General features: G+C 37.0%; 1 protein-coding gene across 2 annotated transcripts in view; it reads left to right on the top strand.

Moving 5' to 3' along the window:
• LAMA3 (laminin subunit alpha 3) overlaps positions 1–27539 on the top strand; it is a 319129-nt gene that overhangs the window by 154291 nt on the left and 137299 nt on the right. For both annotated transcript variants that reach the window (XM_078153463.1, XM_020968691.2), the window contains 2 exons: positions 20648–20745; positions 22225–22378. In XM_078153463.1, coding sequence (XP_078009589.1) covers positions 20648–20745; positions 22225–22378 — 252 coding nt within the window. The remainder of the gene's footprint in view (positions 1–20647; positions 20746–22224; positions 22379–27539) is intronic.

Raw genomic sequence — 27539 nt, 5'->3', positions numbered from 1 at the left:
CTTTCCACCAACACACTTGTAAACAGTTTGGTCCAGAATGTGACTGCAACGTATCTGGCTATGAGCCTGTACAGACCATCTTGCGACCTGTGTTTAAAGCCTTTATAACTCTGTAGGAGCCTCCCTAGATAGCAGCTTCTGGCATAGCCTTGGACATACGGCAAACTACGTAGATCTTCAACAAGCTGCTTCTTTGTTCATCATTCAATACTTAGACAATATTTTGTTGCTGAATTGATTGTCTTGAGAAAGAATTCATCATCAATAGTTATGAAGTTCCTAAACTTTGTATTCTTTGCTGATATGCATATATAAAGTACCTCATAAGTCTTTGTTAGATGTTGAATTAATGAACAAAAGTTACAATCACACAAAATCACATATAAGCAGGGTTATTATAGTGTCTGGGAAACCCATAATGCAGTTATTCCTCTGAAAGTTATTTTGGCAATCTAATATATTTGACCCCTCTTTTTTTAAAGAGTGTCCCAAAAAGTCTTGGTGTAGTTTTAGAATTTGATACCTTTATTAATGCTGTATGTTGGCTAAGTGACCTTGGGCAAGTCACTTCCCTTCTCAGCACCACTGACCACTGTCTCAGACTGAAAATTGTGGAACAATTCCTGTATATGTTGATAGAAGGAATTTCCTCACCGTGAATTCTATATGTCAACGAAGTTCTATTTCAAGATAAAAAATGTGCTGTCTTTTCCCTTTCTAGTCAGAACTTCTTTGGGCAGTTATGAGTCCTCACGTGGTGCAGTGGATCAAGTCCATCTGCAGTGTGCTGATTTTATCGAGCTCTCTTAGTTGAGTCAACAAGCCTTTTCTCAGAGCCAAGGAACATGTGGGCAGGGAGCAATCACTGCTAATGATTAGAATTGGCTGTTTTATCAGGCCAAAGATAAAAATGCAAGAACAAGATGTCATTTTCCACTCACCCCTGGGTCTTAGACCCCAGACCTCTGAGATATTTGATGGCACAGATGTTGCAGAAACATTTGCCAAACAAGAGACAGAATAGAGGACATTTGTGGTTGACGGTGCTGGCTGGGGTGACCCAGGGGCAAATGGGGATGTGAGCCTTTTTTATACCAAGCAGCATGGCTTGGTATAAACAGCACTAAGAGAATGGACTAATAGGAATTAAGTATATGATATAAGTGAACATCAAAGCTTAGATGATTATACCTGCCCCATAAACACTCCTGAGGAATCAGTAGTTGAGCAAGCATGCAGTAATTCAAATCCAGGAGAAAGAAGGAAACAAGCATTTTTTAAGCACCTACTATATACTGAGCACTTTACAAATATCATCTCATTTGATCTTCACAACAATCCCAGGAGGTTATTATCTCAATTTTACAGTTGAGGAAACTGAGACAGTCAGTGGTTAAGTGGCTTACTCAAAGTTACACAGCTGATCTCAGGTCTTCCTGACTCAAGATCCAGTGCTCTATCCACCATAATAGTAACTTTTAAAAATTATTTTTACTTCATTAAATATTTTCCAATTACACAATAAAAATTTTTGACAGTTATTTAAAAAATATTTTGAATTCCAAATTCTCTCCCCCCTCCTTGAGAAGGCAAGCAATTTGACTTCAGTTATACATGTGAGGTCATGCAAAGCATATTTCTATATTAGCTATGTTGCAAAAGAAAACACAAACAAAATAAAACAATAAAAATAAAGTTAAAAAATATGTTTCAATTTGCATTCAGAGTTCATTAGTTCTTTCTCTGGAAGTGGATAAGATTTTTCATCATGGGTGCTTTAGAATTATCTTGGATCACTGTCTTGATCAGAGTAGCTAAGTCTATTGCTATTACTGTGTACAATTTCCCCTACTTTTGCTCACTTCATTTTGCATCAGTTCATATAAGTCTTCCCAGATTTTTCTGAAATCATCCTGCTCATCATTTCTTATAGTATGATACTATTCCATCATAAGCATATAACATAATTTGTTCAGCTATTCCCCAGTTGATGGGCATCCACTCAATTTCTAATTTTTTGCCATCACAAAAAGAGTTGCTATGAATGTAGAATGGCTCTTATTTTTTTATAAATTTTGCTTAGTTCCCCGCATATTTAAGAAATGAGAAACTTGCTGCAAATTTTTTTTCTCAGTTTCCTCTTTTTCTTCTCATTTTGGCTGTATTCATTTTTTTTCAAAAGGTTTTTGAATTTCGTGCAATCAAAAAGTATCTATTTTACTTCTCATAATCCCCTCTTTCCCTTGCTTGGTCATAAACTCTTCCCTTATCCATAGATCTGACAGGTTTGTTTTTCCATACTCCCCTAACTTACTTGTGACATCACCCTTTATGTCTAAAAGATTTATCCATTTTGACCTCATGTTGGTATACGGTGTGAGATATTGGGCTATGTCTATTTTCTGCCAAACTGCTTTCCAGTTTTCCCAGAAGTTTTTATCAAATATTCAGTACCCCAAAAGCCTTGATCTTTGGTTTATCAAACACTAGATTGCTATGGTCTTTTACTAATGTGTATTGTGCACCTAATCTATTCCACTGATCTACTATATTTCTTAGCTAGTACCAGATTGTTTTCGTGATTACCAGTTTGTAATATAATTTGAAATCTGGAACTGTTAGGTCACCCTCCTTAATATTTTTTTTTCATTGATTCCCTTGATATTCTTGGCCTTTTATTCTTCCAGATGAGTTCTGTCATTATTTTTTCTAGCTCTATATAATAATTCCTTGGTAGTTTGATTGGTGTGGCATTGTATAAGTAAATTAACTTAAGTAGAATTCTTGTTTTTATTATATTGGTTTGGACTACTAATGAGCAATTAATATTTCTCCCATTATTTAGATCTGTCTTCATTTGTGTGAAAAGTGTTTTGTAATTGAGTTCATACAATATTTGGGTTTGCCTTGGCAGGTAGACTCCCGAGAATATTATATTGTCTGTAGTTATTTTAAGTAGTTATTTCTATCTCTTCTTGCTAGGTTTTATTGGTAGTATATAGAATTGCTAATGATTTATGTGGGTTTATTTTGTTTCCAGCAAATTTGCTGAAGTTATTAATTGTTCGACTAGTTTTTTAGTTGATTCTCTAGGGTTTTTTAAATATACCATCATATCATCTTCAAAGAGCACTATTTTTTATTTCCTCATTGCCCATTTTTTATTTCTTTGATTTCTTTTTCTTCTCTTATTGCTATAGCTAGCATTTCTAGTATAGCATTAAATAATAGTAGTGATATCTTTGTTTCATTTCTGATCTTATTGATAAGGTTTTAAGTTTATTCCCATTTCAGATAATGCTTGCTCTTGCTTCTAAATACATTTTGTTATTCAGTTCTTCAGTAGTGTCTGATTCTTTGTGACCCTGTACACCATTAGCAAGCCAGACCCTTCTGTCCTCTACTATCTCCCAAAGTCTGTCCAAGCTTATGTTCATTGCTTCCATCACACTATCTATATATCTCATTTTCTGCTACTCCCTTCTCCTTTTGCCTTCAATCTTTCCCAGCATCAGAGTCTTCCAATGAGTCCTGTCTTGTTATCTGGCCAAGGTATTTAAACTTCAGCTTTAGTATTTGACCTTCCAGTGAATAGCCTGAATTAATTTTTTTAAGTATTGACTGATTTGATCTCCTTGCTGTCCAAGTAACTCTCAAAAGCATTCTCTGCACAATTTGAATTTAGATAAATGCTACTTAACATTTTAAGAAAGGCTGCATTAGGTCATAAAAATGGGAAAAGGACCCACATGTACAAAAATACTTATAGCAATTCTTTCTGTGATGGCAAAGAATTGGAAATTGAGAGGATGCATATCAATTGGAGAATGGCTGAATAAGTTGTGGTATATGAATGTAATAGAATACTATTGTGTTATAAGAAACAATGAGCAGGCAGACTTCAGAAAAGCCTGAAAAGACTTGTATGGACTGATGCTGAGTAAAATGAGCAGAACCAGGCGAACATTGTACACAGTAATAGCCACACTGTGCAATGACTAACTTTGATAGATTTAGCTCTTCTTGGCAATGCAAGGATCTCCAAAGGGATCTCCAAAAGACTCATGTTGGAAAATGCTATCCACATCCAGAGAAAGAACTATGGAATTTGAATGCAGATCAAAGCATACTATTTGCGCAGAGTTCTGCTTCTGGGAGCCAAGATGGCGGAGTGAAAAGGTAGTCTCTCTCACTCTCTCCTATCAACCTCTGAAAACCCAGAAAATATCACTCCAGAAAAAAAACCCTGAAACAGCTGAACTAGAAGAAAGACAGGGAGCAGCAGTGCAGCAGCCCAGCAAAGGTCTCCCAGTGCCTCAGCAAAAATAAGGGAGGCAGAACTACAAGGGCCCCAGGCGATAAGTACCCTGTGCATTCATCTGAAAGGAGGTGAAGAAAACAACCTAAAGGCTTCCTAAAGCCCGCCTTGCTGATTCCAACCCAACACCAGGTGAGCTAGGAGCCCTGAAGCCTCCAATTGTGAAGAAATCCTGAAGCCCAGGTGGTAGAGCAGGCAAACACCAACACCTGGACCTCCGAGTGCCTCAGTGAGGGTGGGAACCAGTGGAAACCAGCTCAGAAAACCACCAGGTGCCTCGGCACTCCACTGCAAAGGAATCTCCCAGTGCATTAGCAGAAATGAGGGAGACAACACTGCAGGGGGCCCCAGGCAGATAAACACCCTGCAGCACCCATCTAAAAGGAGCTGAAGAAAGCTAAAGGAAAGGAAAAGCAGGCAACCTAGAATTGCCTGAAAGTTCCAGCCTTGCTGATTCCAGCCCAACAAGGTAAGCTGCCAGAAACCTACAGCCTCCAATTCCCAGCATAAGAGGCCCCACACAAAGCCAGTGACCAAGACCTAGGCTCCCAACACAAGAAGCTTGGGTCAGTACCCTCTGTTCCCCAGCAGGAGAGCTCAATCTCTTTAAAGGCCAGGGAATAAAGAAACACCATGAGTAAAAAGAAACGTACCATAGATTCATATTATGAGAAGAGTGAAGATCAAGACAGAAATTCTGAAGAGGACAACATTGTCAACAAACCCACATCTGCAACAACAAAAGGGAATATGAACTGGTCTGAAGCCCAAAAAGCCTTCTTAGAAGAGCTCAAGAAGGATTTTAATAGTCAAATGAGAGAGGTAAAGAGTCCTTCAAAAATACAATTGGCCAATTGGAAAAAAAATACACTGAAGAAAACAAGTCCCTAAAAAACACAATTGGCCAATTGAAGAAGGAAGGACAAAAACTAACAGAAGAGTACACTGAAGAAAACAAGTCCCTAAAAAACACAATTGGCCAATTGAAGAAGGAAGTACAAAAACTAACAGAAGAGTATACTGAAGGAAACAAGTCCCTAAAAAACACAATTGGCCAGTTGAAGAAGGAAGTACAAAAACTAACAGAAGAAAACAATCTGTTAAAAACTAGAATTGGACAAATGGAAACTAATGTCTCTATGAGAGAGCAAGAATCAGTCAAACAGAAACAAAAAAATGAAAAAATAGATGAAAATGTAAAATACCTCATCAGTAAAACAACGACCTGGAAAATCGACTCAGGAGAGACAATTTAAAAATTATTGGACTACCTGAAAATCATGATGAAAAAAAGAGCCTGGACAGTATCTTTCAGGAAATCATAAAGGAAAACTGCCCGGAAGTCCTAGAACCAGAAGGGAAAATAACCATAGAAAGAATCCACCGATCACCACCTGAAAGAGATCCCAAATTGACAAACCAAGAATATAATAGCAAAATTCCAAAATTACCAGATGAAAGAGAAGGTGCTGCAAGCAGCCAGAAAGAAACAATTTAAATATCATGGAACCACAGTCAGGATTACACAGGACCTTGCAGCTTCTACATTAAAAGACCGCAGGGCATGGAACATGATATTCCGTAAGGCAAAGGAGCTTGGAATGCAGCCAAGGATCAATTACCCAGCAAAAATGAGCATCATTTTTCAAGGGAGGAGGTGGATATTCAACGAAATAGGAGACTTCCAAACTTTCCTGATAAAAAGACCAGAGCTCAACAAAAAATTTGATCTTCAAGTACAGGACTCAAGAAGGACTTAAAAAGGTAAATGGGACAGAAGGATACAATATGTTGTTAATAAGGGGGGGGCTGTTTAAACCCCTACAAGGGAATATGAGACTTGCAACCCTTGAGAACTGTATTGTTATTACACCTTGTTAAAGGAGTATACATAAAGAGGGTGGATATTAGTTGACTTTGATGTAATGATAAAAAAAAATCTAATCAAGTGGGTTAAATGGATCCAAATAAGTGGATCAATCTGATCTTAGAAAATGTACTGAGAAAGGAGGAGGCAGACAAGGGTAAATTACATTACAGGAAAAGACACAAAATCCTATTACAGCAGAGGGAAAGAAGGGGGGGAGCATCTCATCAGATTTGGCTCAAGAAGGGCATAATATAATCAGTTAGGTATAGAAATCTAACTTGCCCTATAGGCAGTAGGAGGGAAAAGGGGAAAGAAAAGGGAGGGGGGAAAGAAGGGAGGGAAGAAGCAGTAAGACTAAAGGGGAAGAAAAGGGAAAGGGATAATAAAAGGGGGAAGGGACTGAAGGAGGCGGTGGTCAAAAGCAAAACACTAGTGAAGGGGGAAAGGAAAAAGGAGAAAGAAAAGCATAAATGGGGGAAAGGATGGAGAAAAAGACACAGATAGTAATCATAACTGTGAATGTGAATGGGATGAACTCTCCCATAAAAGAAATGGATTGCAGAATGGATTAAAAACCATAATCCTACAATATGTTGTTTACAGGAAACACATTTGAAAAAGAGTGACACATACAGGGTAAAGGTAAAAGGCTGGAGCAGAATATATTATGTGTCAGCTGAAGAAAAAAGCAGGGGTAGCAATCCTGATCTCAGACAAAGCAAAAGCAAAAATAGATCTAATCAAAAGAGATAAGGAAGGAAACTCATCCTGCTAAAAGGCACCATAGACAATGAAGTAATATCATTACTAAACATATATGCACCAAATGGTATAGCATCCAAATTCTTACAGGAGAAGTTCAGGGAGTTACAGGAAGAAATAGACAGCAAAACTATACTAGTGGGGGACCTGAACCTCCCCCTCTCTGCACTAGATAAGTCTAACCACAAAATAAACAAGAAAGAAGTTAAGGAGGTGAATAGAACATTAGAAAAGTTAGGTATGATAGACCTCTGGAGAAAACTGAATGGGGATAGAAAGGAATATACTTTTTTCTCAGCAGTACATGGCACATACACAAAAATTGACCATGTACTAGGGCATAAAAACCTCACAATCCAATGCAGAAAGGCAGAAATATTAAATGCATCCTTTTCAGATCATGATGCAATAAAAATTATATGTAATAAAGGGCCATGGAAAGATAGACTAAAAAATAATTGGAAACTAAATAATCTAATCCTAAAAAATGATTGGGTCAAACAACAAATCATAGAAACAATCAATAATTTCATTCAAGAGAATGACAATAATGAGACAACATACCAAAACCTATGGGATGCAGCGAAAGCAGTTCTTAGGGGAAGTTTTATATCTCTAAATGCTTACATAAATAAAATAGAAAAAGAGGAGATTAATGAATTGGGCATACAACTAAAAAAACTAGAAAAAGAACAAATTAAAAATCCTCAACTAAACACCAAATTAGAAATATTGAAAACCAAAGGAAAAATTAATAAAATTGAAATTAAGAAAACTATTGAACTAATAAATAAAACTAAGAGCTGGTTTTATGAAAAAACCAATAAAATAGATAAACCTTTGGTTAATTTAATTAAAAAAAGAAAGAAGAAAACCAAATTACTAGTATCAAGAATGAAAAGGGAAGCTACCACCAAGGAAGAGGAAATTAAAACAATAATTAGGAATTATTTTGCCCAACTATATGCCAACAAATTTGACAATCTTAGTGAAATGGATACATATTTACAAAAATATAAATTGCCCAGATTAACTGAAGAGGAAGTAAAATACTTAAATAACCCCATCTCAGAAAAAGAAATTGAACAAGCCATTGATGAACTCCCTAGGAAAAAATCTCCAGGGCCAGATGGATTTACATGTGAATTCTATCAAACATTTAAAGAACAATTAATTCCAATACTATATAGACTATTTGGGAAAATAAAGAAGGAGTCTTACCAAATTCTTTTTATGATACAAATATGGTGTTGATACCTAAACCAGGAAGAGTCAAAATAGAGAAAGAAAATTATAGACCAATTTCTCTAATGAATATAGATGCAAAAATTTTAAACAAAATACTAGCAAGTAGATTGCAGCAACTTATCACAAGAATAATACACTATGACCAGGTAGGATTTATACCAGGAATGCAGGGTTGGTTCAATATTAGGAAAACTATCAGCATCATTGAGCATATCAAGAAGGAAACCAACAGAAACCACATGATCATCTCAATAGATGCAGAAAAAGCTTTTGATAAAATACAACACCCATTCCTATTAAAAACACTAGAAAGCATAGGTATAAATGGAGTCTTCCTTAAAATAATAAATAGCATCTATCTAAACCCTTCAGCAAGCATTATATGTAATGGGGACAGGCTAGAAGCATTTCCAATAAGATTGGGGGTGAAACAAGGATGTCCATTATCACCACTGTTATTCAATATTGTACTGGAAACCTTAGCTTTAGCAATAAGAGAAGAAAAAGAAATTGAAGGCATTAGAATAGGCAAAGAAGAAACAAAGCTATCACTCTTTGCAGATGACATGATGATATACTTAGAGAATCCTAGAGAATCAAGTAAAAAACTACTTGAAATAATAAACAACTTTAGCAAAGTTGCAGGCTATAAAATAAACCCACATAAATCATCAGCATTTCTATATATTACCAACAAAGCCCAACAGCAAGAGATAGAAAGAGAAATCCCATTTAAACTTACTGTAGACATTATAAAATATTTAGGAGTCTACCTCCCGAAACAAACCCAGGAACTCTATGAACACAATTACAAAACACTTTTCACACAAATAAAATCAGATCTAAATAATTGGAAAAACATCAGTTGCTCATGGGTAGGCTGAGCTAATATAATAAAAATGACAATCCTACCTAAGCTAATTTACTTATTCAGTGCCATACCAATCAAACTACCAAGAAATTATTTTATAGAGTTAGAAAAAATAACAAGATTCATTTGGAAAAACAAAAGGTCCAGAATATCAAAGGAACTAATGAAAAGAAATGCAGGGGAAGGTGGCCTAGCAATTCCAGATCTTAAATTGTTATAAAGCAGCAATCATCAAAACTGCTTGGTACTGGCTAAGAAATAGGGAGGTGGATCAGTGGAATAGGTTAAATATGCAAGACACAGTAGTCAATGACTATAGTAATCTATTATTTGATAAACCCAAAGACCCCAGCTTCTGGGATAAGAACCCACTCTTTGAAAAAAAACTGCTGGGAAAACTGGAAAAGAGTATGGCAGAAACTAGGCATAGACCCAAATCTCACACCATATACCAAAATAAAGTCAAAATGGATTCATGACTTAGATATAAAGACTGATACCGTAAACTGGGAGAACAAGAAATAGTTTGTCTATCAGATCTATGGAGAACAGAAGAATTCATGACCAAACAGGAGATAGAGAACATTATGAAAAGCAAAATGGATAATTTTGATTACATTAAATTGAAAAGTTTTTGCACAAACAAAGCCAATGCAACTAAGATTAAAGGAAGGTAGAAAATTGGGAAAGAATTTTTACAACCAGTCTCTCTGATAAAGGCCTCATTTCTAAAATATATAGAGAATTAAGACAAATTTATAAGAACACAAGCCATTCCCCAATTGATAAATGGTCAAAGGATATGAACAGACAGTTCTCAGATGAAGAAATTAAAGCCATCTATAGTCATATGAAAAAATGCTCTAAATCACTATTGATTAGAGAAATGCAAATCAAAACAACTCTGAGGTACCACATCACACCTATCAGATTGGCCAACATGACAAAACAGGAAAATGATAAATGTTGGAGAAGATGTGGGAAAATTGGAACACTAATACATTGTTGGTGGAGTTGTGAAATGATCCAACCATTTTGGAGAACAATTTGGAACTATGCCCAAAGGGCTACAAAAATGTGCATACCCTTTGATCCAGCAATAGCACTTCTAGGGCTATATCCCAAAGAGATCAAACAATGGGAAAAGGACCCACATGTACAAAAATATTCATAGCAGCTCTTTTTGTGGTGGCAAAGAATTGGAAATTGAGAGGATGCCCATCAATTGGGGAATGGCTGAGCAAGTTGTGGTATATGAATGTAATGGAATACTATTGTGCTATAAGAAATGATGAACAGGTTGACTTCAGAAAAACCTGGAAAGACTTATATGGTCTGATGCTGAGTGAAGTGAGCAGAACCAAGAGGACTTTGTACACAATAACAGCCACGTTATGCAATGACTAAGATTGTTAAACTGAACCCTTCTTAGCATTACAAGGATCTAAGACATCTCCAGAGGCCTCAGGATGGAAAATACTGTCCACATCCAAAGAAATAGCTATGGAAGTTGAATCGCTATCACTTATTTTTACCTTCTGTTGAGTTTTGTTTCCTCTTTCTGATGGTTCCTCCTATTGGTTTTAATTTTTACTTATAACTTCACTAATGTGAAAATATGTTTAATGGGTATGTAAATGTAAAGCCTATATCAGATTGTGCACCATCTTGGGGAGGGTGGGGGGAGGAAGGGGGAGAAAAATTTTCAACTCAAAAGCATATGGAAGTGATTGTTGATAAATCGAAATAAATTAATAAAAAAAATTTTTAAAAGCATACTTTTGCTTTTTTTTTCTTCTATTTTGTTTTGTTTCTTCTTTCTCGTGTTCCTCCTATTGGTTCTAATTCTTTACAATATGACTAATGTGAAAATATGTTTAATAGAAATGTATATGTAAAGCCTATATCAGATTGCATGACCTCTTGTGGGAGAGGGAGGGAGGGGGGGAGGGAGGGGAGAAAATTTGAAACTCAAAAGCTTATGGAAGTGAATGTTGAAAAATAGAAATTAATTACCTTAAAAAAAAGAATGTAATGTGGTCTTGAGACCAAAAAAAAAGGCTACATTGATTCCTATGTTTCCTACTGTTTTTAATAGGAATAGATATATTTTCTCAAAGACTTTTTCTGTGTCTCTTGATATGTAATCATATGATTTTTGTTTTTATTACTGATATGGTCAGTTATGCTGATAGTTTTCCTAATATTGGACCAGCCCTGCATTTCTTTCTTTTCTTTCTTTTTTTTTTTGTGTGTGTGTTTTAGGCAATTGGGATTAAGTGACTTGCCCACGGTCACACAGCTAGTAAGTGTCAAGTGTTTGGTGTGAGGCTGGATTTGAACTCAGATGCTTCTGACTTCAGGGCCCGTGCTCTATCCACTGAGCCACGTAGCTGCCCCCGAGCCCTGCATTTCTGATATAAATCCCACCTGGTATACTATAGCATATGATCTTTATGATATATTTCTGTAATCCCCTCGCTAGTATTTTATTTAAAATTCTTGCATTGACATTCATTAAGGAAACTGGTCTGTAGTTTTCTTTCTCTGTCTTTGTTCTCTCTGGTTTAGGTATCAAAACAAGGAATTTAGTAGGGCTCCTTCTTTACCTATTTTTTTCAAATAGTTTTATAGTATTGGGATTAATTGTTCCTTAAATGTTTGGTAGAATTCACTTATGCATCCATCTGGTCCTGTGGATTTTTTCTTAGGGAGCTCATTGATGGATTGTTCAATGTCTTTTTTCTAACATGGGGCCATTTAAGTATTCTGTTTCCTCTTCTGTTAATCTGGGCAGCTTATATTTTTGTTAATTTTTATCCATTTCACTTAGATTGTCAGTTTTATATAATTGGGCAAAATAACTTAATTTCATCTTCATTGGTGGTGCATTCACCCTTTTTGTTTTAAAAACTGGTAATTTAGTTTTCTTCTTTTTAAAATAAAATTAACCAATGGTTTATCTACTTTATTGGATTCTTTTTGCCATAGTTTTATTTGTTAGTTCAGTAGTTTTTTCCCCTTTCAGTTTTATTAATCTCTCCTTTGATTACTAGGATTTCATTTTGGTGTTTAATTGAACATTTTGAAATGTGTTCTTTTCCAGGTTTTGTTTTGGGTTTTTTTGTTGTTGTTGTTTCATGCCTAATTCATTGATGCTCTCTTTCTCTACTTTATTGAAGCATACATTTAGGGATATAAATTTTCCCCTAAGGACTGGTTTGGCTACATCCCACAAATTTTTGAATGTTGTCTCATTGTTGTCGTTCTCTCTAATGTAATTATTGATTGTTTCCATTACTTGTTCTTTGACCTACTTAGTCTTTAGAGTTAAATTATTTAGTTTCCAATTAGCTTTTCGTCTATGCTCCCATGGCCCTTTATTAAATATAATTTTTATTGAATTATTATCTCAAGGGTTCATTTAATGTTTTTGCTTTCCTGCATTTGGTTGTAAGGTTTTTATGCCCTAATATATGATCAGTTTTAGTGAAGGTGCCATGTATAGCTGAGAACAAGGTATACTTTCTATTCCCATTCAGTTTTCTTCAGAGGTCTATCATATCTAAATTTTCTAAGATTCTATTCATCTCTTTGACGTCTTTCTCATTTATTTTATGCTTAGATTTATCTAGCTCTTAGAGGGGAAAGTTGAGCTCCCTCAATAGTATGGTTTTACCATCTATTTCCTCCTATTTAATTTTAAACTTTTTCTTTATGAATTTAGATGCCACACCATTTGGTACATATATGTTTAGTATTGATATTATTTCATTGCCTATGGTTCCTTTTAGCTAAATGTAGTTTCCCTGCTTATCCCTTTTTAATTAGATCTGTTTTTGCTTTTGGTTTGTCTGAGATCATGATTGCTACCACTGCCATTTTTTTAAACTTCAGCTGAAGTATGATATATTCTGCTCCAGTCCCTTATTTTAACTCTATATGTCTCTCTTTGTTTAAAGTTTAAAGTGTTTCTTGTAAACAACATATTGTTGAATTCTGGTTTCTAATCCATTCTGCTATCCACTTCTGTTTTCTGGGTGAGTTCATCCCACTCACATTCACAGTTATGATTACTAAGTGTGCATTTCCTTCCATCCTGTTTTCTTCTGTTTATCCTTCTCTGTCTCTTTTTCTCATGCCTGTCCTCTAAAGTCTATTTTGCTTCTGATCATTGCCTTCTTTTATCCACCACCCCACTTTAATCACCCTCTCTTTTTCTTATCTCCTTCCCCTCCTACTTGCCTGTTGAGTAAGAAAGATTTCTATTAACAATTGAGTGTATATATATATATATATATATATATATATATATATATATATATATTCCCTTTTTGAACCAATTTACATATGAATGAAGTTCAAATGTTGCCCAACACCCCCCACACCATTTCCCCTCCCACTGTAAAAGCTTTTCTTCCACTCCTCTTTTATTTGAGATGATTTCCTCCATTCTTCCTCTCCCTTCCCCTTTCTTCTAAAGGATCCCTCTTTCTCATATATCCATTTTTTTACATCATCCCAACATAATTGACTCACTTCCACACCTCCCTTCTATGTAGGATCCTTTTAACTGCCCTAATAATTATAAAAATCTTAGAAGATACATGCAACATCTTCTCATACAAAAAGGTAAACAGTTTAACTTTGAGTCCTTTATGATTTCTCTTTAATGTTTGCTTTTTTGTTTCTCTTGAGTCTTGCATTTGAAAGTCAACATTTCTATTCAGCTATTATCTTTTCATCAGAAATACTTTAAAGCCCTCGATTTCACTAAATATCCATTTTTTCCCTTGAATGATTATACTCAGTTTTTTCTTTTTTCTTTTCTTTTTAATTTATGAAATAAAACAAGCATTTCCATAACATAATATAAAATGATTACACATGGAATTGTAAATCCATTATGTACAACTTGCTATTCCCTCTAAATATACAATAAATTTATCATGTAAATTTCTTTTTTTTCCTTTTTTTCTTCCCTCCCCACCACCCTAGAGATGGCTACCATTAGACACAAATAGGTGTATCTATCTATGTATCTATTATGTATGTGTCTATATATACATAGTATGTATGTAAAATTATCCTATATATATTTTTATTTATTAGTTCTTTCTCTCTTCATTATTTTGTGCAAGTCTTTCCATGTTTTTCTAAGATCATTGAGCTCATCATTTCCTATAGCACAGTAATATTCCGTTATAATCATGTACTATAATTCATTCAGCCATTCCCCAATTGGTTGGCACTGCTGCAATTTCCAGTTCTTTGCCACCACAAAGAGAGCTGCTATAAATATTTTAGAACATATAGGTTCTTTTCCTTTTTTCCTAATCATCTTTGGAAATAGACCTAGTAGTGGTATTGCTGAGTCAAAGGGTATAGGCAGTTTAATAACTCTTTGGGCATAATTCCAGATTGTTCTCCAAAATGGTTGAATCAGTTCACAGTTCCACCAATAATGAGTTAGTGTACAGTTTTTCTGCATCCCCTCCAACATTTACTGTTTTCCACTTCAATGATTTTAGCCAATCTGGTAGGTGTAAAATGACATCTCAAGATTGTTTTAATTTGCAATTTTCTAATCAATAATGATTTAGAGCATTTTTTCATATGACTATAAATTGTTTTGATTTCTTCATTGGAAAACTGCCTGTTCATATCCTTTGACCATTTGCCAATTGGGGAATGACATATTCTTATAGATTTGACAAAATTCTTTATATATTTGAAATATGAGATCTTTATCTGAGAAACTGTCTATAGAATTTTCCCCCAATTTTCTGCTTTCTTTCTGATCTTGGCTACATTTGTTTTATTTGTACAACACCTTTTTAATTTAGTGTAATTGAAATTATCCACGTTACACCTAATTTTGCTCCCTGTCTCTTGTTTACTTATCAATTGTTCACCTGTTCATAAGTCTGATAAGTAATATGTTCCATGTTCTTCTAATAGTCTTGTAATATCTCTCTTTATATCTAGGTCATGTATCAATTTAGACCTTATTTTGGTAAGATTATGCTTAGTTTTGCTAGGTAGGTTATTCTTAGTGGTCATCCTAGTTCTTTTGCCTTCTGGAATATCCTATTCCAAGCTCTCCTCACCTTCAGCACAGAAGTTGCTAAATCTTGTGTGATCTTGACTATAATTCCACAGTATTTGAATGGTTTCTTTCTTGTTGCTTGCTGGGAATTCTGGAATTTAGCTACAATATGTCTAGGAATTTTCATTTTGGGATCTCTTTCAGGTGGTGATAGGTGGATTTTCTCAATTTCTTTTTAACCCTGTGGTTCTAGGATATTGGGGCAGTTTTCCTTGATAATTTCTTGCAATATGATGTGTAGGCTCTTTCTTTGATCATGGCTTTTAGGGATTCCAATAATTCTTAAATTATCTTTCTTCAATCTACTTTCCAGGTTAGTTGTTTTTCCAATGAGATATGTCACATTTTCTTCTATTTTTTCATTCTTCTATTTTTTCATTCTTCTGACTTTATTTTATTGTTTCTTGATGTCTCATGGAGTCATTAGCTTCTACTTTCCCAATTCTAATTTTCAAGGAATCATTTTCTTCACTGAGCATTTGTACCATTTTTCCCATTTGTCCAATTCTGCTTTTTAAGGAGTTATTTGCATCAGTGAATTTTTGTCCCTCTTTTTCCATTTGGCAAAGTCTGTGTTTTAAGGTATTATTTTCTTCAGTATGTTTGTCCCTTTTTTTTTTACCAAGCTGTTGTCTTTTCAAAATTTTCTTCCTTTATTTTCATTTCTTTACCTATTTTTCTTCTACCACTCATTTGAGTTTGAAAAGCATTTTTTTAGCTTTTCTAGGAATTCTTGTTAGGCTTGTGTCCAATTCACATTTTACTTTGAGGCTTTGTTTCTAGATGTTTTGATTTCATTGTCTTCTGAGTTTCTGTCTTGTTCTTCCCTGTCATCATAGTAGCTTTCTTTTTTGTTGTTGTTTGCTCCTTTTCCCACCTTATTTCTTTATTTGGAACTTTGTGTTAATGTTAGACTCTGTTCTCAGCATGTCTGTTTGGGGTGGGGGTGGGCTCTGTCTCAAGCTTTTGGCTTTTTCTCACTGCTGTTTTCAGAGCTAGTTCTGGAGGATTTGGAAGTTTTTGGTGCTCCCCAAGTGGTGTGATCTGGGGATAGGTGTGGTCACTCCTCTCTAGGTCTACACTCTGGTCCTTCCTTACTCAGGAAGGGCCCCTGGTCCCTTGGGATTGCAATCAATACTTATCAGGGCCATTCCTCCCTTGGGACCCTAGATATAGTGTTCTTTAGGGTCCCTTATCCCTTGGGGCTGGAAGTGATGCTGCCCCTCAAGGTTTCTACTCACTCTTGACTGAAAGTGTTCCTTTCTGACCTTGAACTATGTCCCAGAAGTGGGTATAGGTAATAGAGTTGGCAAATAGTCTCTGGTACTGTTTCCAGTGTTAGCACAGGGGTACCTTGTAATCTCTTTCTGACCAGCTGCCAGTCTCTGGATTGAGAACTCTTGAAATGGCTGCTGCTTCTGGTGCCACCACCCAGTCCCACCACTGGTGTTTCATCCATGTGGATTCTGGACCAGCCTCCTCCCCCATGTCACAGATCTCTCCTTCCAACCTCATGAGTTGTCTTGGGCTAGTAGAATATCTTACTCTGACCTTTTGTTGGCTCTGCTGCTCCAGAGTTTGATCTGAGACCTTGTCCTAATGTTGTTTGGTGGGGAATGTTGGGCGAGCTCGTCTGAGTGCTTCTCTACTCCTCTTTCTTGGCTCTGCCCTTTGAAGTCATAACACTAATCTTGAAATATTTGAAGGGTTTTATGTGGAAGAGAGACTAGAGTTCTTTTGTTTAGCCCCAGAGGGCAGAACCAGAAGCAGTGGGTTGACACTGGAGAGCGGCAAATTTGGACTGGATGTCAAGAAGGCCTTCTTAACAATAGTGCTGTACAGAAGGTGAATAGCCTGACTCTGTTAGTGCTGGATTCCCTCTCCTTGGAGGCCTTCAAGCAGAGGCTCTATGACCACTAGTTGGAAATGTTATGGGCCAGTTTGTCCTACCTTAGGGAACTCAATTGTCACTTCTTCTCAGGGGCTCACCATTTTAAGGCTGAATTTAGTGTGGACATCTGATTAACTTAGCCCACTGCAGCTGAGAACTCCCAAACTCAAGAGATCTACCATACTTGATGATTGAGATCCACTCACCATGATACCCTGTTGTCCAATCAAATTGTATCAAACAAGTCAAGCTGACTCACTAAGCAAGGCAAACAAGTTCAAAAACTCTCCATTTGCTACAATTCTGCAGTGTATAGGTCTGCATCTCATCCTATACGGCAGCTGCAAAATCTGATTTTCCATTTATACTTTTTTCTTCTCAAAGAAACAGAGGGGGAAAATAAAAAAAAAATCTTCAGACTCAGCCTCAAACTTTTATCTCCTAAACCTTTTAGAACTCCTGGCACTTGGTGACTCACCTATCCCATAGAAGGCAACAAATCACCAAATTTCCCCTATAAAATTAGCAAAACTTTAAAAATTATCCCTCAGTCTCGAAATAGCTTTGTGATTTCTCATGTTTTAGTTTTATCCTCTTACATTCTAAAAGAGTTATTTCAAGTAATGTGAGGGACCGCTATGCCTGCTGCTTTAAGCTCCCAACACAGTGCACTATCTCATTATATGTCCTTGAACCTAGGTTTCCTTGCACTCACATTCTCCCACTTTTTTAAAAAACATAGTTCTTTCTCTGTTTTTTAAACTGTCAAACTATTGGCATCGAATGAGGCATCACCCTTCATCCTTCACAAGGTGATATAAGTCTTTATATTTATACCACAATTGATGTCCCAGATTACACAGATCACATCTAATAACTGTGTTTCTTCATATACATATTTTAGCATTTTTATTGTATTGAAGTTCTTAAAGTGATAACATATGTAAAGTACTTTGCAGACCTGAAAGTGCTAGCTATTATACACATATGTAAACATATATATGTATATGCATGTATATACAGATATATGTAAATATATGTATGCATACATATATACTCAGGCAGTATGCATATACATGTATAGATGTCTATATATGTGTATATATGTAAATATATATATATGTATACACACACACACACACATATACTAGCTATTGCTGCTCCTTTAAGGCCAAAGTGTTCATCTATAATCACAGCAATATTTTACATCCTTTATCAGTTGATATAATGATTTTTCTTTACACAAAAATACTTTTTCTGCTCCTTTCAGCATTAAACTGCTTTATATGAAAGAATAGTACCTTAAAGAGACAATACCTTATAATGGTACCACAGTATTATTTCTTTTTTCCTTCTTATGCTTCTCACCCAAATTAGTTGATTGTACTATTGCTGATCCATATGTTTTCAACTTAATCGTCTGTTTCCATTAACTGTTTGTTAAGATCTCTCTTATCAAAGTTAAAATAAAAGGCTCCAATGTTTACCACTGAGGACAAAAGAGTAAACACAAAAATAATTTATCCTTTGTCAGACCAAACACAATATTTTGATGTGCTAATCAAGCCAACAAACTTCATTTAGATCACGAGGCTGAGAAAAGCAGTGTAGAAATGCTGACAAGAAGCCCCATCTTTTAATTTATGATCGTTTAATGCACATTAAATATGATGGAGACATAGGAGTATATTAATACTTACATAGGTACTAACACATACACATATTCAGATATATGGAGAAAAGGCAATGTATATGCATGTATATACAGATATATGTAAACATATGTATGCATACATATATACTCAGGCAGTATGCATATACATGTATAGATGTCTATATATGTGTATATATGTAAATACATATTATTACATGTAGTCTTTCTGTTACGAATGCTTCCCTAGGAAATGCTCAGAAATGATGAGATTTCAGTACCTACTTTGCCCACATGAGAAAACCAGGTTCCTCACCTTCTTGCCCAGGAGGAGTTATCTCTGTCTATAGTTAGCAATCTAAGAATGTGGATTAAACACAGGGCAGTTCTGAAAATGAGCCACCTTATATCTTTAAATGCAGTTTGTTAGATTTTAAAATCTTTTTAAAACTATGGTAGGTTAGCAATGTGTTCTTACTAATGATATTTAGTATTAATTTATATTCTTGATTAAGTACCAGGCATAACATTGACATGGCATTCTGCTGAATGAGTGGTTGGTGTATCTTGTATTTGAGAGTCGACTGAAACAATTCTCCAAACCTTCCCATCACTAATGTTTCTTTTTTCTTGTGAGTGCTGCTCCAACTGCCAGACTGGACCAATGGGAAGGAAAAAAAGGCCAACAGTTCTCGCAAAGATCACTCCCCAGTCAGGACGTTTCATTTGCGTCTCCTGAAATTATGCAGGGACATGCACAAATACTTCCATATCAATCCACGCCAAAGCCTCTGATTGAGCCTTGCTTCTTTGTGCAAAACTGGCAAAGTTTTCATTGTGGGCTTAACTTGGCAAACTCAGAGGAATTTGTACATCCTCCTTATTTCTTAAGCCACAATTTAGGCCATTTTAGTTACATGATTCATTAGGGCTACAAACCATTACTTAACATGGTAGTGTTTTCTGAGTGTTACTATAGTACAGGAATTAGAAAAAGAAAAATCACAATTCCCAATATAGTTACAACACTTATACATAGTGTTTCAAAGATCTCAGTCTTTCATAGCTTAATCTTCAGTAACTTACAAGTGCACTAAGACTTTTGGGACACCTTGCATACGTTTTACAATGTCACTGGTAAAAGACAATTTTTCTTCTTTCGATTCCTATTTTAAAATTTAAATATAACTTAGAGTAGAATTTCTCCTTTATGTTTTTAAAAAAATTTTTACATTGAAAATTGAATCTTTAAGCCCCAAAATGGATTTAGAGAGTAATTATATGTATGGCTGAGAGACAGAGAGTGGTAGTAGATGAAGGGCTGGCGTGAAGTCATGAAGACCTGAGTTCAAGTCTTGTCTCTGACACATGCTGCCTGTGTAGTCCTGGGAAAGTCATTTAAATTCTTACTCCTCTAGATTATGTGCTGGTCTGTTCTTGGGAGAGAGAGAGAGTTTCCTTACTTGAGAGTTCCCAATACCGGTGGTATCAAATTCAAATAGAAGTAGGGCCACTAACCTATATATAAGAATCCCTACTGGCTGCATGTTGCCCTAAAAAACCCACAAATGAACATTATTTGTGTTCCATTGTATTTTTACTTATTTTTGTTAAGCACTTCCCAGTTACATTTTAATCTGGTTCTGGCAGCCTTCAGGAGTGTTAGTCAGCTTGGTGACCTGTGGAACTGGTGTTTGACCCCTCTGCCCTATACCAATGAAGTCATTGTCTGGTCCCTCCCTGACTAGTCCAATTCTGCATATAGACTCCAAAGTCAGGGTGGAGAAAACAAATACTGATAAGAAGTATATAAACCAGGCAGGTGCTATTTATCACCTTGGTTGCTATTACTGCTGGTTTTGTTATTTCCTTACGAAGATGTGACGGTGATTAAAAAAAGAACCAACTTTTTTTCTCTTTTAATTAGGATTACTTGGTGCTACTACCCAGTGATTATTATGAAGCTTCAATCTTGCAGTTACCAGTCACAGAGCCATGTGCCTATTCAGGACCTATTGAAGAAAAGTTAGTATTTTTGTTGTCATTCAGTTGTGTTTTACTCTTTGTGACCCCATTTGGGGTTTTCTTGGCAAATACACTGTAGTGAGTTGTCATTTCCTTCTCCCACTCATTTTCCAGACGAGGCAAACAGGGTAAAGTGACTTGCCCAGGGTTAGTAAGTGTCCAAGGTCAGATTTGAACTCATGAAGTTGAGTCTTCCCGACTCCAAGCCTGATACTCTATCCACTGTGCCACCTAGCTGTCCCCAAGTTGGGATTTAGTCTTCTTGTTCAGTGACATCAGCTGGAAAAGCCTCTCAAGCTCACTTAAATCATTAGCTTGTAATGCCGAGATTCTGCCAGAGGAAGGCTCAAAAACACAGCTGCACTTTGACATTCTGTAATGCCAGCTCACAGTAATTACTGTGCTTTTGATCTGCAGGAACAGAATGTCTTTTACAGAAGCAGGAATCTTAAGGCACTTGGTGAGCATTATCTGACATAACCCTTATCACGATCCCATATGGCATGTGGAAATGCTAAGGCATGCCCAGGTTACATGCCCAAAGGCATGCTTCTTAGACATCTCCCGAGCTCACGCTGAGGAGAGTTGAGCCTGAAATAGACTCCCCGTTTTATAGTTTCTGACTTGTTGAAGTCACATAGTTAGTGTCCTCTGAAGGCTTCCTATAATGCGAATCCTTAAAGGAAATCTGCCCCCCCTCCAGAGCTGAATGAATTTTGGCACTCTGTGCTATCTTGATAGAATATAAGCTTCTTGACACCAGAGACTGTTTCACTCTTTGTATCTGTATCCCCAGCCCCTGGAAGAGTGCCTGGTCCCTAGCAAGTGTTTAGTAAGTGCTTACTGATTGAGATAGTTAGGTGGCTCAGTGGATAGAGCACTGGGCCTGGGGGTCAGGAAGACCTAAGTTCAGATCCAGCCCCAGACACTTACTAGCTGTGTGACCCTGAGCAAATTGCTTGACCTCAGTTTCCTCAATTGTGAAATAGGAATGATAATAACATCCGCCTCCTAGGGTTACTTTGAGAATCAAATGAGGTTAATTGTAAAGTGCTAATCATAGTGCCTAGCACACAGTAGGTGCTATATAAGTGCTAGCTACTGTCATCACCCATTGTTATTAATGTAAGATCTAAGCTACAATACCTTCATCCCAGAGTTGCTGTGAAGATTAAATGAGGTAATAATTGTAAAGTACTTAGCACAGTGCTTTGGCACGTAGTAGGTGCTACACAAATGCTAGCTATTATTATTATTATTATTATTATTATTATTATTATTATTATTATTATTAATGTATGATCTGTGTAATAACACCTACATCCCAGGGCGGTTGTGAAGATTAAATGAGGTAATAATTGTAAGGTGCATAGCACAGTGCCTAGCACATAGTAGGTGCTACATAAATGCTAGCTGCTATTATTTTTATTAACATACGATCTGAGTACACCAACTGTCGTCTGCTTTTCTTTCTTCCAGTTGCTTGCTTTATCAGCATTTACCGGTGACCGGATTTGCCTGTGCCTTGGCTTGTGAAGCAGATCGCTTCCTGCTTAACGGAATGCCGAGAGTCTTGGTGACTCGGAAGCCCACGCCGGAGCTTCCCATCATGGCTGACATCAGCGGGAGAGAGGTTGGATTTCAGCCTCGTTCTCCCATGATTAACAGATGCCACTTCGTGCTAGGTCCTTATTTCCACCTTAAAACAAACAGACATAGGTTATGTATTCCTTTTGCACAGTTTTTTCCCAAGTTAAGGGGGCTCGGGAGGATTTCTCTCACACATCACTAGTCAGACCAGTTCCTCAAGCTCCCATTATAGTAAAATTGATAGTTGTATTTACATAGTGTTTCAAGGTTGTCTCACCTTATCCTCATAAAAACTCTGTGAGGGAGGTGCTATCGTTAGTGTCCTTTTACACATGAGGAAACTGAGGCCCAGAGAGATTCAGTGACTTGTCCAGAGTCACACAGCAAGAGTGTCTTTCTGACACCAAGTCCAGCACCCTGTCTGCTGCACCACCTGGCTGTCACCATCAACATCAGCTACCGGTCCTTTTCCTTTGGGGCTAGACTAGGCACCTCCAACCCAACATAAGATGGAAAAAGTTCTGAGTGTGGCAGTTTCTACAGGGAACTTAGAATACCCTGTCTGGAGGATACTGCTCTGTTCCTCCACACCTTCACCCCCATTGGCTTCAGGCAAGATTCCCCTCTCATCCTCCCGGTCCCCTTCCCCCAACCATTCAGGCCTCGGAGAATCTATCTTAACCTGAAAGACCTTGGGAAAAGGTAGTCTTTTAGATTAAGGGCCCCTGAATGGCCTGGCAGTGCCTCTCCTTCCCCTTAGGCTAAGGAACTGACAATCTATAGAGGCTAAAACCCTCCAGCTCACAGCTGTGGAAGCAAAACCACTGGGTGTGTTTAGTTCCCCGGTTTAGACTACAGGTTGCCACCCCTCTCTGGCTCTTTTTCTTCCCATGGATCTCTAGATACTTAGTAGCATTCCACTCATAGATATTAAAATGTTATTTATTTAAGGTTTGGGAAGAAAACAGGTCCCCAAATGTGACATAATTTAAAAATCTATCCATTTGTTTATACTCATTACTTTTTCAGTGTTCACTATTTCAAATTATAGGACAGGAAAGTTTGTTTGGGGACTTCATTTGCAGAAGTGAAAGAATATATTGTTGGTGGAATCTCATTTCACATCGACTACAGTAGGGACTATGTCATCATGACGCACATCCTGGGCACTTGGGTGACCTTTGTCAGTCACTTCACTTTCTGGGTCTCAGTTACTCATCTGTAAAATGAGGTGATTGGACAAATGATGATTTTTTTTTTAAAGAGGCAATTGGAATTAAGTGACTTGCCCAGGATTACACAGCTAGTAAACATCTAAGTCTGGATTTGAACTCAGGTCCTCCTGACTCCAAAGTTGGCGTTCTATCCACTACGTCACCTTGCTGCCCCCCTTTTTTATTTACTAATTTTTAACTTTTTTTTTGGAGGCAATCAGGTCGTGACTGCCTTTTTTGTGTGTCACAGACCCTTTTTGGCAATCTATGGAAGTCTATTCTCAGAATAATGTTTTTAAATTCATAAAATAAAATATGTAAGATTTCAAAAGAAACCAATTGTATTGAAATACAGTTATCAAAATATTTTATAGGACAAAAGAAAACTTACAGGAAGCAAAGAAAAGATGGGTAGCTCTCAATATAACCCTCTTATGTTCTGCTGTGCACAAGCGTTTTTGCTTTCTTATTTTGTATCTAAGTATATAATATGTTCCTTTTTCTTTTCTTATTTTGTACTTAAGTTGTAGAAAAAATTTTAAAAGATAAAGTAAAAAAAATAAGAAAAAATATTTTATGAAACAAGTTCGTAGATCCCCAGTTTTAAGAAGCTCTGGGTTAAGTCCTTTTGAGGGAGGGCCCTTTGTGTTCTATTTCTGTGATCCTTTGGTCCTAAGTGTAGAGGCTATAGATTTAGTACATTTTTTTTAAAAGTGTTTTCTTAAAAGACTCACTTCCATGTTCTCCAAGCAGCTGGGAGGGGTCTTTCAATGATGGCAGACCTCCCAGGATATGGGGTTGGTGATTCATTAGGAAGTATCCCTTCCTCTGATTCAGCATTGATTTAATTCCCCAGCTTTGTGGAAGGCAGCCTTTTGCAGCAGGGGCTAGCGAGTGAAAAGGAAGAATATTGATTTTTGGATGGTGCATAAAATCCCCATCTGGGCAGCTGGCTATTATCAGAATTTCTCCTTTATGGAGATGTTGCCTTGTCTGGATTTCAGATGAAATAGTTACTGTTTGCCATCCAGAAATTCATGGACTCAAATAATCTTAGAGCTGGGAAAAGAGCTTGAAGTTCATCCAAACTTCTTCCAGTATTCCAATGGTCGCTAACCTTTGCTTGAACACTTCTAATGATAGCACACTCAGAAAAATTCCAGACAGCCTTTTTTTTTTTCTGGACCAGCTCTGCTTACTAGAAAATTGCCTTTTTTTTTTAAGGCAAAACTCAACATAAACTCCTTGGAACTTCCAACCATTGATCTAATTTCTGTCCTGTGGAGCAGGGGTTAGCAATCTATAGCCTGAGGTCTAAATCCTGTTTTTGTATGGTCTATGAAACAATTAAAAATGTAAAAACAAATAAACAACAACAAAAAACTAAACCCTCCATTCTTAGCTTATCATATAAAAACAGGCAGTTGGATGGACTTGATCCATGGCTATACTTTGACCCCTTGTACTAGAGCTACACGGAGTTAATTTAATCTTTCTTCCACGTAACAGTCTCTAGGCTTATAGGATCATGGATTTCAATCTGGAAGGGACCTTGGTCAAAGAATCCAGGTCCCTCATTTTACAAGAGGCTCCGTGAGGTGAAATGACTTATTCAGGGTCACACAGGTAGTAAACCTCTCAGATACTCAAAGAGAGTGACGTGTCTCTTTAAGTCTTCTCCAGAGGTTACACCTCCCAAAATTACTTACCTAAGAATGAACATGACACTGGATCCAGTTTACATAGCACTGAGGTTTACAAAGTGCTTTCCTTGGGGCAGGTAGTGGATAGAGCACCAGCCCTGAAGTTAGGAGAACCTGAGTTCAAATCTGGCCTCAGACCAATCACTTGACACTTACTAGCTGTGTGACCCTGGGTAAGTCACTTAACCTCAATTGCCTAAAAATTAAAAAATTTTAAAAAACAATAAATAACAAAGTACTTTCCTCATACAACGTGGCTTCCAGATCTCATTGTCCTGCTCACACTTCTATGGATGCTCAATTCTAATTAGATTTTAAAAATATGGTGCCCAGTCCTAGTGAGGCACAGTAGTACTTCGGGTGTGCTCTGGGCAGCATAGAGTATGGGGCAATGGTAACTTGATGAAATCAGAGATTTCAAACTGACAGGGGGATCTTAGAGTCCAGTCCCCTCATTTTCCTTACATCTGAATGCTATGCTTCTATTGCTGTTGCCTCAGGTTGTTCTGAGAGGCCTCAACCAGTAAGATCTGAGTTCAAGTTTTCCCTCTGACAGACACTAGCTGTATGAACATGGGCAAGGAACCTTTCAATGACCCCAGGCAACTGTCAGAGACTATAAACTATGGACAAGCTGTTGGACGGCCAGTCTGTGTTCATGGACAAACTTTCCACACTGGGAGGCTCCCACATAGATGAAATCACAGATCCACATCCCTACCCACTCACCCCCACCCCCTAAAAAAAAAGATTATGTTAAATTTGAGAAGTTACATTGTGCTGTTTGCTCATAGCCATCTTAGGGAACATTTAACTGGCGCCCTGCCCCCCACCCCCATGTCTCTTTCCGCATGAACTATTGTCAAGCCAGATCTTTGCAATCATTGTCTTTTCGAATACTGAGTCCTTCATGGGTCATGTTACCCTTTTCCTCTATTTTTTGCTTCCTCTGCAAATTTAGTAAGCCTGCCATCTATGGAGAGCTCTATGAAATGCCACCAGAGCAGGGATTCCTACACTAGATCTATGGACTTTTAAAAAAAATTTTTTTGATAAGTTTATTTCAATGTAATTGTTTTCTTTGGTACTCCTATGTATTTTATTTTATGTTTTTAAAAGCATTATATTAAGAAGGGGTCCTTAGGCTTCACCATGGAGAGGTTCATGACAGGTTAAGAGCCTCTAGCCTAAAAACCTCTCTGTAGATCCACAATGATCTCATTTTAAATTCCTCTATTTTAAGATAAACAATTTTGTTAAAATTGATGACTTTTTGGGTAGGGCAGCAGGAGGGATATATTTGGAAACTAATGTGATGAAAAACCAAAAGATGCCAATAAAAGTAACAGGATATTTTAAAAAATAAATATAATACATGATTAATAAGAGAAAAAAGTAAAGATAACCTGTACCTTTTTTCTGTCCTTTATCCAAATTTCTAAAAACCCATCAGCGTTAGCCATTTTATATATAGCAAACACTTCCAAGAAGCCATTGAAAAGACATCCTATGGATAGTGCATTAAGAAAAACAATAAAAAGCTGTGGGAGGCCCAGTGGTTAATATTAACTTCCCACAGAAAAAAAATTCCAAGAACTCACTGGCAGTTGTACTCAGGACCATGAGTCAAGTAAAGGTGGAGCATCACACCAAGGCAGCCAGGTGGCACAGTGGATTAGAGTGCCAGGCCTGAAGTCAAGATGACCCATCTTTCTGAGTTCAAATCTGCCCTCAGACATTTACTAGCTGTGTGAACCTGGGTAAGTCACTTAACCCTGTTTCCTCATCTGTAAAATGACAAGGAGATGGCAAACCACTCCAGTATCTCTGCCACCCCAAATAGTGTCATGAAGAGTCAGATTCCTGGAGGATAACCCTGGGAGGAAGGTTGGATTTAACTGGTGGCCACTTGGAACTGGAGTAGAGCCAGGGGTGGTGTGGAAGTCTGAGAACTGTGTACAGGCTCAACAACACCTGTAATCTAACAGAACACTCAGCTAAACCCCAGGGATTATAGATTCCTTTTCAGTCTTGAATTGCAAAGGTTTCTTCTGACTATGAGAAATAATGTAGGTAGACTTGGTGTCAGAAAGATCTGTTTGAGTTCTGCTGCAGGCATGCACTAGCTGTATGAACCTGGGCAAGTCACTTAAGTGTTACCAGCTTCAGTTTCCTCATCTGTAAAGGGGAGATGATAACAGCACCTCCCTCGAAGACTTGGGAGGATCAAATGAGATACGAGGTGCTTTACAAACCTTGAAAGTGCTATATCAATGCTAGCTATCCC

The sequence above is a fragment of the Phascolarctos cinereus genome, unplaced genomic scaffold (genome assembly GCF_003287225.1).
Source record: "Phascolarctos cinereus isolate Bilbo 61053 unplaced genomic scaffold, phaCin_HiC Scaffold_4;HRSCAF=312, whole genome shotgun sequence".
NCBI classification, from domain to species: domain Eukaryota; kingdom Metazoa; phylum Chordata; class Mammalia; order Diprotodontia; family Phascolarctidae; genus Phascolarctos; species Phascolarctos cinereus.
This window is presented reverse-complemented; position numbering and strand designations above follow the sequence as displayed.